General features: G+C 40.3%; 1 protein-coding gene across 7 annotated transcripts in view; it reads left to right on the top strand.

Annotated features, from left to right (window-relative positions):
* LOC111868233 (cytokine receptor) overlaps positions 1–20,119 on the top strand; it is a 474,286-nt gene that overhangs the window by 389,146 nt on the left and 65,021 nt on the right. For all 7 annotated transcript variants that reach the window (XR_004513445.1, XM_023858720.2, XM_023858690.2 and 4 more), the window contains 7 exons: positions 394–569; positions 2,987–3,144; positions 7,396–7,570; positions 10,757–10,919; positions 11,832–11,977; positions 12,761–12,918; positions 19,009–19,162. Coding sequence is in view for 6 of the 7 variants with exons in the window: in XM_023858720.2 (XP_023714488.1) it covers positions 394–569; positions 2,987–3,144; positions 7,396–7,570; positions 10,757–10,919; positions 11,832–11,977; positions 12,761–12,918; positions 19,009–19,162 (1,130 nt within the window). In the remaining variant the exon portion in view is untranslated. The remainder of the gene's footprint in view (positions 1–393; positions 570–2,986; positions 3,145–7,395; positions 7,571–10,756; positions 10,920–11,831; positions 11,978–12,760; positions 12,919–19,008; positions 19,163–20,119) is intronic.

Raw genomic sequence — 20,119 nt, 5'->3', positions numbered from 1 at the left:
CACACACTTAAAAATTAAATATATTTTGCACAGTAATACTTGTCATACATTTGTATTCATGTTAATTATGTGGCCATTATTTTCTTCCCTCAGTTAAGTATGGTTACAGCATATTTGTTTCAGCTGCTCTGTGGCTCATTGTATTATTTTGGATTCCTTGGACCCATAAATAAAGTATGATATTCCTGATAATAATTTAAATTAAAAAGACCATCTTTTCATTTCAGGCAAAAAGTTTTGTATCATATTAAGAATTCTTTTGATTTCACTTTTCTGTTTTCAGAATGCATTACAAATGTCAATAATTTAAATTAAAAAGACCATCTTTCCATTTCAGGCAAAAAGTTTTGTATCATATTAAGAATTCTTTTGATTTCACTTTTCTGTTTTCAGAATGCATTACAAATGTCCAGAAGTAATAGAAAATGAGACAGACAGCTATTGCTTTTGGGATCTCAGTACGGACCCTCACTACCGGCTACCATATGAGTACTATTACTTCACGCTGACTGGCAGAAACATGTTTGGTAATTGGAGCAAAAATATAAAGTTCCATCATTACTCACATGGTAAGTTATGAGTCAGTTATTAAGTGGATTCATCACGTAAATTGTTTTGATAAATTTCCATGGTATTACACAGTTCGTGTTGTTGGAGTACCACAAAGAGACAAGTGGAAAGGATTCTTTCACTCAACCTGACAGACACCTAACCGAGCAAGTACACTTACCAATATTTCTAAGCAAGGTACAGTACAGGTGTTCAGAATGAACACATCAATAAAGAAACAGAATAACTTCACTCACAGTGAAGATACAAGCAAGCTGTTTGAAGAGAAAAGTGTAGAATCTTGCCAAACATTTTGCCATGTCAGTAGATCTTGACATTGTTCCCCCCTTTCAGCATATATCAACCAATATTCTGTGTCTCTCCAGGTGTTTTGTAATATATTTGGAATTCTAGATGCTACTGCCATTAGAGAAACTGAATAATTGCCCTTACAGTGATGATACATGCCAGTAGTTCATGATGAAAAGTGTAAAAACTCGTGAAATGTTGTGCTAGTAACAGTTGGAAACACTGCTGCACATGCACATTAGCCATCAGTTGGTTTGTGCAAAGATGGTGTCATTCACACTTCAAGAGATACAAGGGAGAGTCAGTAAGTAGGTCACAAATGGAAGTGAAACAGCTGTAATAGATGTAATAGGATTCCTGTATCGCTAGGTAGCAGCTCAGTCCACCACAAATGCATCAATGATGGCAGAGGATATGGCAATAAATAAATGTTTTTTCCAGGTTCGAATATCACATTTTACTGTGATTTGTTTACTCAGTGCCTCGTAGTTCAGTGGTGTTACTGGGTGGCAGAATTTAAGTTCTGTATGACTGTTCACATCAAGTTTCACCAGAAGTATAGGCATAATCCACCAAACAAACCCCATTGTTAATTGGTTCCAGCATTTGCTATACCACCAGAGTTTTGAGTGACATGGTGTTAGTAGTAGACAGCAGATGACACATGAATAAGTTGAAGCCGTTCAGGAAGCTGTCCAGTGAAGTCCCTTTGGCACGCAAGCCATGAACTGTGAATATCTCATTCATTTGTCCAGAATGTGGTGCATAATCGGCTGAAACTCCAGGCATACAAATTGCAGTTGCTACTGAAAGTGCAGGAGTGTGACTTACTGCAGTACTAGGACTTAGCTGCCAACTTTCTGTCTCAGATAGACAGTGACAGTGACTACCTGAACAGCTTGTGCTTCAGTGACAAGACTACTTTTCTTATATCAGGTAAAGTTAACCACCATAATAGTCATATCTGGGGATCTCAGAATCCTCGTGTTCTGAAGAAACATAAGAAGGGTACCCCGTTATCAAGCATGTGTTGCAGATTAATCACTGCAGGAGTGATTGGACTATCCTTGTGCCATGAAAAACAGTGATATGTTGTCTGTGCTTTGACATGCTGGAGAACTATGCTGTGCTACAAGTATGTGATGGATATTCTTCCATCAAGATGGGACACCACCACATTTCTGGACATCTATCACTGAATTCCTTGATAAGCAATCTACAGGAATGTAGATTGGTTGATGGGGCCATATTCCTTGGCTCCTTTTTTCACCAAGTTTGACTCACTTTGACCTTTGTCTGTGAGGATATGTCAGAGATGTCATGTATTAGACCAAAGTCAGTGACCTACACCATCTCTGCAATGCCATTGTTGATGCAGTGGAGCCAATAACGCTGAAGATGTAAAGAAATATCTGAACGGAGATAGTATATTGGTTGGATGTTTGCTGCCCTGCATAGGAGGTAAATGTTGAGATCTACTGACTCAGAATTTTTGGTGAGTTTTTACACTTTTCACCTCAACCAGCTTACATGTATAATATTATATATCATCATCCTCTTGCATTTGAAACATCACTCATCCAGTTGTTTCTTTCTCTGTTGCAACATGCATCTTCATTGCTAATGAAGTTGTTAAGTTTCTTTATGAGCTTCCACCTTTTTCTGTCTTACAGGTTAGTGTCTTAGTACTACTCAGAAATTTATTTTGTAGGATTAAAGGCTACTTTGGCTTTAAATTGAAGTATGTGTGCACATGTGCCCATACACAAACATGTTCATTTCTAGTCACATTGATTTAGAATGTGCTTGTCTTATTGAATCATAATTCTGACATTTTGAAACTAACTCGTGATTTCTCATTTGACTTTATTATAAGGATTGTAATACTGAGAAGAGTTTAGCAATTTATTAATATCCATTGACTCTCTGTATTCAGCAGCTTGTATGTGATGTAACAGAAATGATGACACTTGTGGTGGTGATGATAATGATATAGGTAGATTTGTCATTATTCACAATGTACGTTGGGATGCTCTTTGCACTTATTTTCTGTAGGGGGCATAAATTTTGATGCATTGTGCACAGAATAATAATGCATCTTACAGCTAAATGTTGTTATTGCTTCCAGTGATACCGGCACCTGCTACTGATCTCACCATCGTTGATGTCACAGTAACAAGTGTCACCTTAAAATGGTCCGTTCCTTATCCTATGGACCTCTTTCCACCTGGACTTGTACAGAAAATTGAATACCAGTCGACATATGATGACAGTGGCAAATGGCTGGTAGGTATATCAAATTTAACTTCCAAATATAATCAACAGTTTGTGTATGAGCCAACATCAGGTGGCCTCATACACTAGATACCACAGACCTACACTGAATTACAGTATGTCTTTACCTTCATAAAGGATCTGTTGTTAAAGTTTGCCTGTTCATAATCACAGTTATCTGAGTATTATACAACTTTCAGTACTATTACATCTGGACATTAGTGTGTTTCATTGCTTTCTTAAAATGTTTTAAGGTGTTAAAACTGAACTCCAAATCAAAACTTCACTCTCATATATTATTCAGTTATATTTTAAGAAAAATTTTAATCTAAATTTCTTTGGTTGTCATTATATTCATGGTTTGTCTTAGCTCAGGTGTAGGAATTCATCTAAATATATGCTCTTGGGAAGTAACCTTTTATGTTTTTCAGTGCTCTTTTTCATACAATTTTTCTCTTTCCACCTCTTTCATTTTCTGTTAGTCTTCTCTTTCCCATCATCCACATATAGAATGATGTCATTAAATATTATCACCTTATACACAAAGATTCTATAAAAGAAGTTATCTTTGTTATGGAAGATGCTGTTGAAGCAGAAGCATGACAGGATACAAAAATATGCAAGGGAGCAATGGCATTAACTAGAATAACAGTGGATCAAAATTACCTGCAGCAGCATATGGATGCAGGAGGAGGGCACATGAATGGGATTATCAATATCAGACATCCTTGGTAAAATTTTTAACCAAAATCTAGAACAATAGTATTCTGATATAGTAAACAGTAGCCACATTAACCTTCATTGTACAGAATTTAAATCCTCCCTGTAGCTACTCACAGCCTGAATTAAATGATAGAATTTCATATTTATAACTTTCCTGCAAGAGACCTGGGTATGAACCTGTTATAAGGTGAAAAGTATCAGAGTGGTAGGTGTCTGTTGTATTCACCTGCCTGCTGTTTGAACCCTGTGTTTGTTCCATACCAAGGCGCTTTCCTTACAGATTCACTTCAGTGGGATAATTCCTAAGGCATGCAGTATTATATGGGCCAATATTATGTTATTGAGATTGATGCCTTTGCCTCAGCCAGTCTGTGAGCTTGGCCATGGCTCACTATCTGTAGGCCTATGAAATATGCTTTTAGTCAGGCTTGTGATACATGGATAAAGAAGTTATCCAGGGGCATACTATGACCAGTGTTTGGAAACCTTTTTGCTGAAGAATGGGATAGAGGAACAGCTGTCAATACAGGAAACAGTGGATTCAGAACATGCAGTGTGTATCTCTTGAAAAACATACTATTCCAGGGCTTCGAAGGTCCCATGAAAGGTGTCCAGTAGAAAGCAGTTGCTGCTGTCAGAATTTGAGAAACACCTGAGAGCAACAGTGATCTAGATCAGTGAGTACTAGAACTGTGGTTATACCCGCAGAGAATAGTGAACACTCCATGAAGAAAACAGATAAGTCAGAAAGCAAACCATAGAAGTACACCATTGTGGCTTCATCATCTGCAGTAACGTTCAGTGATACCTCAAATGTATAGGCGCTCTTGTGCCAGGAAGCCTGAGTACAATCCAGTTTTAAGAGATTTGTCGACAGTAAACAGCAGATGTCAACAGATGGCCAAAAGATCATTTAGAAGGAAACAGATGTCATTGTCAATGAACAGAAAGAGCAATTACGAAGTGTTGTGAATGAAAATGACACAAATATTACAATAAGTGTGATGGTGTGTGTTTTGACTGAAATCACACGTTTTCTTCAATATGACTGTTTAAAATGGTACAACTGTCACTCTTGATATGCTGAGTTCTCCTGTAGTGGAAAGGGAAAGAAGATACTTGGTTGTAAACCAGTTGACAAAATGTCCTTGTTGAGAAACAGTGCAACAATATAACTGCAACATAACACAAACATGTTTGAGATGAAATTGGCTCCATGTTATTCCATTCTTTTCAAAAGCTTGTGGTGTTTAATCTTGCCCAGCAAACTCTGTGTTAGAGTTCGCTGGACACTAGCATTTCAGATCAGTAATATGCTAAAATAAAATTGTATATTAACATTATTGGCAAGTGTTTTTAAAGGTGAATTGCCTCAGTAAATTGTGTTGACATCATTAAATTATGAGGGAGAATTGGTGAATGGGTCACAAATGGATATAAAACGTAAAACGCGTGATATTCAATTCTGGAAAAAAAAAACATTTATTTCTCGGCATATCCTCCACCAAAACCAATACACTTGACCCATCGCTTTACCAGTGCATCAAAACCCACAGCAAAGAGGTCTTTTGACTGTTGTTTCAGCCACTTGTGCACCTCCGTTTCAGCCTCCTCCTCTGCAAAACAGTTGCCACCAAGGTAGTTTTTTAGCAAATCAAACAGATGGAAGTCACCAGGGGCCAAGCCTAAACCATAAGGCAGATGTTCAGAAAGTTCTGACTGTGAAAGGTTTGTCATGGATGTGTCATGGTATCATTGGTTAATCCTCATCTGTAGGGTGGGTTCTTCTGTCATGCTCCAAGTCATATGTGTGGGTAAAAACCTTCAGATTTACGTTTCCATTGATCACTGCAGTAGATGCCATAAATTCCTGCTCTGCCATCAGCCTCTGAGCGTAAGTGCAGTAACAGGAGTCCAGTGACAACTTCAGTTGCAGCTGTTGGAGCTGTTTTCATTACTCCAGTAACACGAAGGCAGGCCATCCTTTGCAGTTCACTAAGTTCAACCTTATTTGCTTTGAATTCGACCCATACAGTGGTAGCACAGGTGACTATGGTTGTTACAACCACAGTATATATTCAGTACATCACCTTTTGTTTCAATTCCCAAGTTTTCCTAACTGTGCCTCTGCATGTCCAGAAGGCCCTGTAGGCCTTGTTGGTTACCTTGTTCATCTGCTTTTTCTCTAAGTCCTGTAATATCTCTCTTCCTAGTGAAAGGTATAATCACTGTCTCATTATGGTTGATGGACAAATTTGTCCAATTGCACAATTGCTGGACTATGCATAGAGCTGTTTGTAAGACCTCTGGCACAGTCTGAGCTCCAGTAATTAGGATTGCAATACCATCTCCATACCCTACTGTGTAATGATCATTGTCATTATGCTCCCACAGAAGCTCAACCATGACCATGCTCCATAGCAGAGGCAAGAGTACACCTCCATGCAGGCATCTCCTAGCCATAGACACATTCAAAGTTTCTCTTGACAGTGTAGTTATTGTGCTCCTAGGTCAGTTTCCTTGCATTAAATAGCACCTTCTATGTGTGTTACTACATGAAGTGCAGTTGCAGTGGACTCTCCAATTTGGTAGGCATGTTGGTTTTGGTATAGAGGATGCTCGTTTAGTACACCATGCCTAATATGTCTGTCCACTAATTTCTTTGACATTTTCAAAAGGAAAGATGAGAAGCTGATAGGATGATATGGCTTAGCCTCGGTATATTCAGATTTCCCAGGCTTTGGTACCTGTCTCCAGGCCATAGGAATAAATCCATATGCCAGGCAGGCTGTAAATGTGTGACAGATGTAAGGAACTAAGTGTTACACCCTTTGCTGCAAAAGTGACTATAGAATTTCTTCTGTTCCCACTGATTTAAATGGTTTGAAGGTACTTCAAGTGAGTACCCACACCCACACACACACACACACACACACTCTCTTTTTTCTGAATTGTGGATCTGTTGAAGAGTGTCTTCCCACAGAACATTTAGAAACTGAATTTATAATTTTATTGAGAGAAGCAGTTGTGTACCATCATTATCTTCCAAAAGGAATACAAGTAAGTCTTGCTTATGACATATAAACAGTGTGTATCTTCTGCCAGTGACTGATAAGGTGATCAATTTAAAAAGCTCGAGATGGAACATACATGTAGCATGATGTTGAAATGAGAAGTGTCTGGTTGTGAAGCCTCCCTGAAGAGGTCATTTTTTATAGCCAAGCCATACAGGAGAATAATTTTAAAGCAAATCTTACAGAAATAAGGTGGTAGAATGATTAAATTTGTTCAAAATAGGGTCAGATGTTTGATATATGTGGTACTTTTCATTATGGTTTGGATTCTATAACAGTGGATAAGTTCCTGAACAGTTTATTAACTATTGAATGATCAGCAAATATTAATGTTCTAGAAATTTCTTGAACATCTTAATGACCCTGGAATTGTTTGTTCTGAGCTCGGTTTCTTTGTAATGTTAGTATTCTGTTGAATTAAATGACCTAAGTATTGATATCATTTGCATTGAATGCTCTTTATCAGGTTGCAAATACAAGTTCATTGAATCGCCACAGTGATAAGTACATATACACCTTGGATGGCCTGAAGTATGCCAACACCCTATATGATATTCGTGTGTACCTGAGGTCTCCATTAGCAGTGGGAGAAGATAAGTGGTCGGCTCCAACTATGAATACTTTCAGGACAGAACCTACCTGTGAGTATAAAGATAACTTGGCTCTTGTTGGCTCTCCCATCTTTATAGCTGCTACTCTTCTGTTGCTTTTATTANCACACCAGTAATATGACAGATGATTTTACTGTGACATGCTGAGCTATGAGCCCTCCCCCACCCCCCGCCAGCTGTGATGCGCCGAGCGGAGCTGATGTTAGCCGAGTCCCAGCATACTGGTCGCTATGCAATGCGAGTGAACAGAGGTGATGTAACATGGGATGCCGCCGTTGCTACACAGCAGGAAACAACTCCCGAAAGCGTTGATAGCAACACGGCGTCAGACAACAGTGGTGCCTATTACGTGGCTGTTTTCTGTGTTGTCCGGAACGAGGCTAAATAAGGGGCAGCGAAGACTATTCAGAGTCAGTTCTCAAGTTAGTTCTGAGTTGGCCAGCAGTTAGTTGTCGAGTTCTCTAGTTACGAGTCAGTCACCAGTTAATTTATTCTGGCGTAATTGCAGTACAGTATTTGTGATACTGCCAATGGCAGTAATGTTGAGCTTGTAAATTGTGTGATTGTAAGAGCGAATGTGAAATAAAATTCGCTATATCCAATAAGGCGTGTAGTTATTGTCGCGTTATACACTCAGCACGTGACAACTGGTGTCAGAAGTGGGATACGAACTTACACACGTGACCGTCAGAAGTGGTTTACGAACTTGAACACACCTCGATCTAGGAAGAAGTATTAAATTGCATAAAAAAAATGGAGGAGCAAAACTTTCAACTAATACTTAAAATGCTGGAAGAATTGGAGGCCAATAGGAAAAAAGACAAAAGGGATATCCTGGCGAAAATGGATGCCGACTTGAAAGCCTGGCGAGAAAATACTGCCGCGGAAACGGAAGCAACCCAAGAACGGACGGCACAACAACAAGAAGAGGTCCCCATAGTGATACCGGTCAGAGAGACAATGGTCTGCCGAGAAATGGAGGCACGTCTAGTAGAAGAAGAGCCAGCTTCAGTGAATAGGAAACCTGAGGCGACAGAACTACAAGCGGTACTCGTACAAGACGCCAAAGTAATGCCGGTCGGAGAACCGAAGAAGAAAAGGCGCAGGGACCGACATCAGTGAAACATGCAGAATCCGACACAGGGAAGTCGTGGATCCCAGAATAAATTGGCCATCGTCCGCAGGAAGGTGTCCCGTCGTGCGACAGTGGCATGGCGCAAGAGGAACATCCTCAGAAAATCTTCGACTCAAAGAAACTGTGGACCGTGGTACAAAATGGCTGCCGACAGAAATCTGACTAGTCGTGCAGGTGCGACACGGCACAAGAAATATTCAACCAGGGCCAATGCTGGAAAAGAAGCCTGGAAAGGAAGGACGGGAACCGTGACAGGACAGACGTCCGGGAGGAGGCGTCAGCTGCAACAGAAATGCAGCGAGGGTATAAGTAACCGAGACGTAGATGGACTGCTACGCCTGAGAGACAGAGAGAGAAGACCGTCAATGTGACTTTCAGAGGAGAGTTCGGAAAACAAGTAGTCGGTACTTCCAGCGGGTTACTGAAAATAAGAAAATGGACACTGTGGAGGGGTCGACCCCCTCCAAAAGGAAAAAAAGAAAAAGGCCCGAATGGGAGGAACCAGTAGTAGAAAGACCGGGTTCCCTATCAAGAGTGAAAGAGGAAAGAATGAAAGCGATGGATGACTGTGACACAACTGGATCTTCTGGCAACTTAGAAGGGAACCGCTCGAGACGAGCTTTGTCTTAAGAGGGGAGTGGATGTAACGGAAGAATAGTCGCTGCAAGAGGAGTAGCCGAAATAACAGGAGACGCAGAAAGCCATCGTTTGAAGAAAAGGAACGGGGGTGCACCATTAGGCTATTCGGGATGAACAGCCTTAAGGAGGGAGCAGTGTGACGTGTTGCGCTATGGATGACGCCCTTCCCCTGCCAGCCGTGACGCGCCGAGTGGAGCCGATGTTAGCCAAGTCCCAGAATACTGATCGCTATGCAACGCGAGTCAACAGTAGTGACGTAACACGGGATGCCGCCATTGCTACACAGCAGAAAACAACTCCCGACAGCGTTGATAGCAACACGGCGCCAGACAACAGTTGTGCCTATTATGTTGCTGTTTTCTGTGTTGTCCGGAACGAGGCTAAATAAGGGGCAGCGAAGACTATTCAGAGTCAGTTCTCAAGTTAGTTCTGAGTTGGCCAGCCGTTAGTTCTCGAGTTCTCTAGTTACGAGTCAGTCACCAGTTAATTGTATTCTGGCGTAATTGCAGTACAGTGTTTGTGATACTGCCAATGGCAGTAATGTTGAGCTTGCAAATTGTGTGATTGTAAGAGCAAATGTGAAATAAAATTCGCTGTATCCAATAAGGCGTGTAGTTATTTGTCGCATTATACACTCAACATGTGACAATATTTTGGTAATAATTGAAGGACTTGGTTTGAACCATCAAGGCTGAGTGGGGTTTGGGATGGTTATGTTCCTGAGGCAAAGAGGTATATCAGCATAGTGGAACCATTGGCAAACCTGATTTACGTATATACATTTCTTTGTTTTGTTGGTATGAGGCTGTTGATGGGCTCAAGATATGAGTACCACATATGGTGTTAAGTGTTATCTGTTGTACAAGTATAATCATGTTCCTGATTTATTATTTGTGTACAAAGAAGAAGAATGATGCACTTTCCTGAGTACCTTTTTATAATGAAACCTATGTGATGGACAGGAGCATGCAGTATCATAGTTGGTTGAGGCATTATGCTACAAGCTGGATGGTCGCAGGTTTGAGTCCCATGGACGTGGATATTCCNNCCCCCCAGTTTACGTAATCCTTCCAGCTATACTGTGGCCCTGGGGTCAACTCAGCCTCTTACAGAAATCAGTACCAGGGATCTTCCTGCAGTGTAAAGGGTGGCCAGCGCGCAGAGCTGGCAACCTTACCGCCATCTGTGAGCCGAATGTCTAGAGAAAATGTGGGATCCTCAAGGTCTCACAACACTATGGGTCTTCACGGCCTGTTAAAGGGATAGCTTTATCTTTTTTTTATGGGTGCAAATTAACAGGTAATTATAAGTAGTATGTCTGGTGTTCTTTGGGGGGAGGGGGGTGGAAGTTTATGTTCAAGTAAGTACTGTATTCTCCTTCCATTGTGCCACTCTTCTTTTTAATGTTTCTAAGTTTTTCCTTTTCATTAACATACTTACAGTTCCTGGTGCTGTACCAAAAACCGACATTGGAAGTTTTGAAGTGTCTGGTGGCCTTCCAAATAGAGATGTCTACATTTACTGGCAGCACATTCCTGACTACCTAAAAAATGGAGATAACTTTGAATACAAAATTATATCTGTTGAGGAAAATGGACATAGAAGGTTAGTGCAAGTTATCTGTATGGGGCAAGAATCTGTGGTTGGAATTTGTTTCTGTAGTTACTGGATTAACCCTAGTTTTCAGTTACAGACTTCTGGTGGTTATTAAACAAGTGACCTGTTGTATGAAATCCCTTGGTTGTGCTTTTCTGGCATTTGGTCAAATGGCTCTAAATTGTGTGAAATTGCATATTATAAGAAAGTAAATAAATTAACATGGGGCATTATGTGGAAGAAGAAAGTGTAAATACAGCATAGCAATAAAATGAGATGGTAATTTTTTAATTTTCTCATAGAACAAAATTCAGACATACACAACAATGTATTTTGAACCCATAAACTTTGTACAAGAGGAAAATCTTTGTGAAGTCCATGATGCATAAAATAATGCTAGATGTGCCTTGTCACTATATGTTTAAGTACTGTGTCTTCTGACTCCAAAAATGGATCACTGCGCACTTTGCAGGATTGTGCCACAACACATTTCTTCCCCTTACTATAATAATTGTAAGGAAATTCTCAGAGGGGTAGGCAGCTTGGCAGGAAATTTTGTCATCACTTTTATTATGTTTCCTGGTTTAATTTACTCAGAATTATGAAAGCTAACCATCTGGATTGATGCACATATATTTTAATTGCTCTATTTATTGATCATATTTGTATACATTTTCAATGTGAAAGACTACTACTTTCTGTCATGGCTGATGACATAACGTAATTTATGTCCATTAGAAAGTTTGGTTTTCCTCTGTATGATTACCTTTGTGATATATGAGAATTAGAACTACTTCAGCTCATCTTGGCTGGTGATAGCAAAGTCTGACTCTTCTTTACTGGTTAAACACTTCATTCAGTATGTATGTGATATCTAGCATTGAAGAATTTAATTAGTACATGAGTTTCTGCTTATTACAGATCACTCAAACCAAATGAAACAACAAATGCATATGCAAAATTCAGAGGAATAAGCTTCAATAGTTTCCGGTTCAGAATTGTAGCAGCGAACAAGGAAGGTTACTCCAAGGATGTGTCAGAAGTTTATGTACCAAGCAAGACCGAAAGTAAATATTCTTCTTATTATTTAATGCATTTAAATGACCATGATTTTATAAACTTGCTAAAAATGCCGTTTCTGTATTTAAAAACCAAATGAAGGCATGTAGATGTTTCAGAGTGAAACTTAAGACATAAACTAAAGTTATCCCTGGTCTTAACCACAATAGAACACTGTAGGTCGCGGTACAAGGGCCGAGAAGGCCCACCCCTTATACATTCATTCATTCATTCATATCCCTGGTCTTAATTGATGAAGCAACCTGCACCATTCTGTGCCTTGGCACTAGATGGAGGTGAGTGGTCACACCCCAGTCTCCTAACCCCCAGGAAAACAGCCTCTAGTACCCATTGAATAGGAGGCTTAAAGGGCCTGAGAGCTGATGTGAACATTATGGAGAAGTAAGAAAAATATGTTGCCCATGCTGCAGGGAATTAATCCCTGATTTCTCAGTTACCCATCCTGTAGCGTAGGTGCAATATCAATTGGGCTCTCCCAGCTCCCATAGCTTAAGACATTTGAAACCTTGTTAGACTGGAGGCGCAGAGTCAAGTTCATGTCTGGCCACTACACTGTAAAGAAAAGAATCATTATGTCTGTTCAGTAGGAGGCCAGGTGTACTTGTGAAGGGAAGATTAATGTACATTGTGGAAATTAATTGCAGTTTGATTTCATTAGTTTCAGTTCTCTTGGTAATCATAAATTTTTTATCAGCTTTTTGGTATGTGTTAATGGTAGTCCATGTCAGATATGTATTTATGTAATCTGTGGTTTAATTTCTTGTTTGCAGTTCCAGCAGAACCTATTTCATTCACAAAAATTGCGTTTGACAAAGGAGAATATGAGCTTTCATGGAAACCACCAGCTAGTGCTTCTGACAGAAATAAGATAGAAAATTATACAATTTTTTGGTGTAACCATGAACGAGATAGACCATACCAATGCACGGTAAGAATTTTTTCTAAGGAAGATTAAAGTGAGGTCTGAATGAAGATGTGAAAAACTATTTAGCACATTTTTTTTATTATTGCTAGTGGGGTGGGTCCCACTAGTACCCACAAGTAGTGGTCCCTTGTACTGTGGCCACTTCTGGCCTATTGTATCAGCCCCAGGTGATAGGTGAGGGCGATTGTGGAGCAATTGGTAGAATGAAGATTTGCAGGGGAACCGAAGTACTCTGAGAAAACCTGCCCCAGAGTCACTTTGTCCACCAGAAATCCCACTTGACCAGACCCGGGATCGAACCCCTGCCTATTTAGCCCATACTCCTGCATTTCTTTATACTTGTCATCTAGTTAAATTTTCTGGTACTAGATACAGTTTAGTTCGTGATGATCTTTGTTATAGAGTTTGTCCCTTTCAAATGTTAGTTGTTTATTTTATATGGCTGCATATTGGTAACTAACTTCATGGAACTGAGCCTTTCTTGGGGATATTGATAACTAACTAACTTCGTGGAGCTGGGCCTCTCTTGAGAAGCTGCCAATCATGCAACTACTTCCCAATTCTAATTATACTTGGAGAAGAATACAAGTTATGAAGCTCCTCATTATGCAGTTCTCTCCAACCTCCTGTCACTTCATCCCTCTTTGGTACAAATACTCTCCTCAACACCCTGTTCTCAATCACCCGCAGTCCGTGTTCCTCCCTTAATGTCAGAGACCAAGTTTCACACCCATACAGAACCACAGGCAAGATTATAGTTTTGTATATTCTAATTTTTATGTTTTTGGACATCAGACGAGAAGACAAAAGGTTCTGGACTGAATAGTAGCAAGCATTACCCAAGTTCAATCTCCTCTTAATTTCCTCCTGAATCAAGTTTCGATCTGTTATCATTGTTCCCAAATATCTGAACTGTGCCACATTTTCAAAACATATGTTTCCTATCTTTATGTCATGATTTTGCCCTTCATTTTGGTGACGAGACAGTAACATACTTAGTTTTCTCTGTGTTTACTTCTAGACCAACCTCTTTACTTATGTCAATTAAAGTTTGTGTGTTTTTCTTTATTATCTACATTATCACCCAGTAGATTCACATCATTGGCGTAGACCAACAGCTGACGTGTCCCGTTTAATTTCAGTCCCACCTGGTTTCCCTGGACCTTCCTAATTGCATATTCTAAAGCAACGTTGAAAGGGAGTGGCAATAAATCATCTCCTTGTTTTAGGCCATTCTGGATAGGAAATTTATCAGACAAATATTTACCTGTACGAACTTTACTATACATTTCGTTTAAACACATTTTAATCAACCTAACTAGTTTCATGGCTATCCCAATCTTTATGAGAATACTGTACAATACTTCCCTCCTAACTGAATCATAGGCTCTCTTGAATTCTACAAATAGCTGATGTACTGTCTCATTGTACTCCCATATTTTCTCAAAGATTTGACGTGTAGTTTATCTGTTATATCGAAACCCACACTGATGATCCCCAATAATTTAATCTATATGTGGACTTAACCCTGAAAGAAGAATATTGGATAAAATTTTGTATGAAGTTGATAGCAGTGATATCCCCCGATAATTACTACAGTCAGTTTTTCACTCTTCTTGTGAACTGGTACAATAATAAGACTCCGTCCATTGATCAGGCAAGTTTTCCTAATGCCAAATAGAAGTAATTTGTTCGTGGACCTTAGAACATAATATTCCGCCTTCTGCTTGAACATATTCTGCTAGAATTTGATCACTACCTGGCGATTTATACCTTTTCAGTTTTGCAATAGCAATTTGAACCTCAAATGGGCTGGTATCAGGTATTAACTGCTCAGCTGTGACATGAAACAAGACCTCGAGGAGTGTATTCTTTTGCAACGTCACTATTACTCAACACTGTAACTACAATTCAATGTAACTTTAACATAGAATGTTGAACAAGTCGTTTCACGGTCACTCCTTTCATATTAACAACTCTCACTAGACTGTAGAACTGCCCTGCTCTCTGCGTAGCTTCCACTGGCTTCTCTCAACACACACTGTCTTCTGTAGGTGCACACTGTACACCACAACTGCCTTCTTTTGGCTTCCACTGTCTTCTGTCGGCACACACACTCTTGTTGGCTTCCACTGCTCTCTGTTTCGGCACAACACACTGCTTCTCTCAACACAACTCACTGCACACACACTACTTCCACGTTTGGTCCTCATCTGGCTTCTTATACTGTTCCCTGTTGCCCTAGCAGCAGTAGTGTCCGCTGTTACATCACAGCAGGGAAGTGTTTACCGTCTCATTGCCTAGCACAGCTCCTCTGCTGTTGCATCACTGCGGGGAAGTGTTTATGGTCCTGTTGCCCCTAGCAGCAGCAGCGGCTCCTATGCTGTTAAATCACCATGGGGAATGGTTTACCCGCACCATGTGCATGATCGCGTTGTATTGAGTCCATGATTCCCAACAAGCTGTGTGCATTTCTATCTGCCTAACACCGCTGAACCTATGTACATTCAATAACTGAGAGGAGTAGTTCTTCCACCTATTCAAAATGTTGTGGGAATCTTCAAGGAGATCACCATTCTCATCCTTCATTAAGTTAATTCTAGGTTGGTAACCCCTCTTAAAGTCATTTATTCTTCTATACAGGTCTCTAATGTTCTTGTTCTTACTGTTCATTGCAAGCTCATCAGTTTTGTCTTTCAGATATTCCCCTTTTTATTCCTGAAATGCCTGCTTGTTTCACGTCTTATATTGTTGAGATTATCCCTAAGTGCTATATTTCGCTTGGATCCTGTAACCATTGCAATTTGGCTTGTTTTCTTTGGTCTAGTAATTTTGAGCATCCTTCATCGAACCATGGCTTATACAGGGTGGGGCGCAGAAACTTCCTTTTTGTGAAGACGCATTGTGAAGGGAGAGGAGGTTGCAGAAAAGTGGGGATAGGCTCAGCGAACATAGCAGTCCCGGAAGTTTCTGTCTAATACCCCTCAGTGTGCGTTCCATACTCACTTCAGAATTAAGCCCAGAGGTCCAGTTCCCGACTGGAAGTCCATTGTTTTGTGGGTAGAAAACTTTAGGACACCCGGGAGTGTGGTGAAAAAATCATCAGGATGACAACGGACCAATACAACACCAGAAAGTGTGGAGGCAGTTCAGCAGTCGATTTTGAGATCTTTTTCGAACCAGCTCTTGAAGAAATCCATCTAGGAAATGTCTGGTTCCAACAGGATGATGCCACAGCCCACACAGCCCGAGCTTCGATGACAGTTTTGAGGGCAAAGTTCCCCGGACAACTCATCTCGCTTCGAGGTGACATCCCGTGGGCAGCGCACTCACCTGATCTAACGCCCTGTGATTTCTTTTTATGGGGATACCTCAAGGCATAGGGTTTTAAACACCGCCCCACAAACCTGCTTCAGCTGAAGAATGTTATTCGGCAGGAAGTAGCCCAAATTCCGGTGCACATATTGGAACTTGCAGAGGGGAACTTCAGAAAACGGTTGCATCAGTGCATAGAGAACGATGGCCACCACCTCCAAGATATTTTGTTTAAAACTACATGATTTAAAACTTTAAAGTATGTTCTTTCATTAGCTACACATAAATTTTGTCTATCAGCAATAATTTTTCTTTTATTCGCCTTCAAAAAAAAGAAGTTTCTGCGCCCCACCCTGTACTTCTTCATTTCATAATAACCTAGACTCTCCTTGGCAGAAATTTTGATATTCTCTCTAATAGTTTCCCAAGCATTATTAACATCCACCTCAGTGGTCAAGTTTTCCAAGGCCACAAGAATATATTTGAGATCTCAACACGATACTGCATTTTACCCTCTACCTCGTTTAATTTCTTGAGATTGAACCTCTCCATATGAACTCTGTGCGTTGTTTGTTTGCTTACTGCCAGTCTTTCCCTAACCTTTTCCACCACCAGGTAGTGGTCAGTATCACAATCTGCTGCCCTGAATGATCAGACGCCAAGTATACTTGCATGCTGTCTCCTGTCTCTCAGAATATGGTCGATTGATTGTGTATCTTCCCATCAGTAGATATCCAAGTAAATTTATAGATGTTACGATGCAGGAACATTGTACTTTTGACAGTAAGATTTTCTGATGTGACAAAGTTTACTACTCTAACTCCATTATCATTACTAATTTCATGCAAACTCTCATACCCAATCATTGTTTTGAAAATGTCTTCCCTCCCTGCTTTGGCATTGAAATCTAGCAAAATGTTCATAGGGTACTTTGGGAATTTATGAAATACCTGTTCTAGTTCTTCATAGAACCTGTCCTTTATATCATAAATTTTATCTTCTGTTGGGTCGTGAACATTCGTATCAATGATATCACACCAGCGACATTTTAATATTATATATGATATTCTATCACTAATGAACTCTACTCTCTTAACTGCTGATACGATTCTCTTGTGTACAGAAAAACCTTACCTACATCATGGTTTTCATTCCCCTTTCCATAGAAATATGTATATTCACCTGCTGGTACAATGCCCCCTCCGTCCCATCTGACCTGTACCCTTGCTAAATCTAATTTATATTTTAAGATGTCTTCCACCACTGCTCTGAGTGAAACTGCCCTATACATACTTCGAACATTCCATGTACCAAATCTCATAGCCATTTTCTTTAGCTTAGGTCGTTTATCCAAGGAATCCGTCTAGGTCTGAGGTGTCTTGAGAATTTTCGTAGCGAGTTTATCTTTTACAGTGCGGAGTTGTTAGCCCAACCCCCAGGCCTGAGGACCACCCCTTGTCGGCTGCCTGCCACTGCTTATTCAATATATTCGCAGCTTCCCTCCATACCTGGAGGGCGTCTCCTCCATCCTAAACCTGAGGACACGCCATGCCGTGGTGACGTGGGACCCACCTAACATGGAGTTGATTGACACTACTGAATTATAATCTGTATGTTGTAAGAGTGGATTAAGGAATTAGCCATGTTCTTACATTCAGAATGTGACAGAGGCTCATTCTGGCTGTGTGAACAGGATGCAGCCACCTGCAGCTTTTCCTAGAATTTAGCTGTTTTAGGCACAATGGCAAGGCTTTGGGAATTGGGTTGCTGACAACTGTGGCAAGCAGTATACCATAAGTTGGTTGGCCCGATACCAATGCTATGCTTGTTATACACCAATGAGCTGTCAAAAGTACCATTTGTGTTTTAAGGTCTAAAATCTCTTAGCAACCATCTGATTGAGAGATGCAAAATTTTGAGACATCCTAGTTTTTTAATGAGGCCAGTAAAGCATGTTTGAGGGTGGCAGTTTCAGATGGAATCTGATATCCTAAGGAGCTTACTGCTTCAGAGTAAATCAGTTCCAGACACCCTAACCCTGAGGAGCTTGCTGCTTCAGAGTAAATCATTTCCAGACACACCCTAGTTTTGACTTCAAGGCATTCAAACACTCAAATCTGCACTCTGCAGAAATTAAAAATTAACTTGTTAGACTCTTTTGTAAGCAGATTATCAGTGTGATAATAAGTGTAATTCATATAAGCGCTGTTTAACACCAAATCCATCAAGTACCAGCCTTTGTTGTCATCATGTGCAAGTGTGTGTGTGTGTGTGTGTGGGGGGGCACTACACTGCTCCTCCAGTCATGCTAGAGCAAGGCCCAATAAGGACCTGGGAACAGATTTCCTGCTTTATTGCTCCCAAGCCTGAGCTAGACATCTCGTACCTATCCTTACCAGAAGGCATTATATGAATTTGTAACCACTACTGCCTGGCCATTATTGGCACCAAAAACAAGTTATTCAGCCTTCCTAACCAATCAACCCAACGCCTGTGGAAGGGTAAGGATAGGACCAGCACAGGTGAGTTCTACAACTATGGACGTCGCGGCAACCTGCAAGCAGTTACAAGGTGGTGTTCAGTACATGGCCATAGCAGAGAAGGGACAACAAAACAGCTATAAGATGTTGCTTCCAACTTGGCACCTTCTATTTTCCAGAAACTCACCAATCAGGGGTAGACTGGCTGCAGTTTAAAATATAAAGAACATAGTATTTCTCTCATATACATATTATGTATTCTATATGTGTACGTAGCATGTCATGTTGAATGTTTCAGGGCTTTTTGAACTGGACTCATGTACCCAGAACTGTGACACTTAAAAAGATCCATGTTCCTGAGGACAAGATATATCAGTTTGCCATCTCTGCAAATACAAAAAATGCTAGCAGTGGTATGGTGTGGGCATCTTGCACTGTCATACATAATAAGGGTAAGTATGGCTGCTATTAAAGCCACCATGTGTTATTCACATGCCTGCCTCTTTGTTGTAACATGTTAGTAGTAGAACATACTATTTCTGAGTTCAATATTCATTTTTATTAGAAGTTTGGTGTTGTGGAAGTCATTTTATATCATCCATAGGAATATATGAGGGTAAGTCAATAAGTAAGTTACAAATGAATATAGAACTTAAGCAAATAAGAGTACTGATTTGAAAAATGCTTTTATTTCTCAACATAATATCCCTGTGCATTGAGGCACTTGTCCTATTGTTTCACAAGCCCCTGAAAACCAGCAGTATAAAATTCTTTGGGCCGCTCTCAGAACCAGGCGGTAACTGTAGGATTGCAGTCACTAATCTGTGTTAATGAAGGTGAGAAGATGAACAGGGAACTCAAAATACTTTATGGTTTGCACTCACATTGATAAATAAGTTGTGATTTTTGGTCAAGTGTGCAGAAATGCATCTAGGTCCCTATAGCAGGCTGTGGAGGCTTCCACATTTTCTAGGCAGTCGGCTCACAGGTGGCAGTGAGGTTGTCAGCCTTGTGCGCCAGCCGCCCTAAATCCCCAGGAATGTTGCTGGTACTCATTTCTGTTAGAGGCTGAGTCAACTTCAGGGCCATACTCCAGCTGAAAGGATTAGGTCAATTGTGAAATCTGGTGACCTCATTGGGAATTGCACCCACGACCTTCCAACTTGTAGCATAGTGCCTCAACCTCTTTATTATATCCGTCACAACACAACTAATATCAAGATCAGACCATTTTTGGCCCTGCTACACATTTCGGCTATTGATAACCATCATCAGGCAAACACATGATTTACGCACATATACACACCACTGAACCACAGAACCAACAAAATTGGATACAATATTATTAAAATATATAAAAAAACACTTGATGTAAAAAATACAATAAATCAAGTTATATAAAACAGAAG

This window comes from Cryptotermes secundus, unplaced genomic scaffold (genome assembly GCF_002891405.2).
Source record: "Cryptotermes secundus unplaced genomic scaffold, Csec_1.0 scaffold166, whole genome shotgun sequence".
Lineage (NCBI taxonomy): Eukaryota > Metazoa > Arthropoda > Insecta > Blattodea > Kalotermitidae > Cryptotermes > Cryptotermes secundus.
The sequence above is the reverse complement of the archived record's forward strand: the minus strand, read 5'-3'. Positions and strand labels throughout refer to the sequence as shown.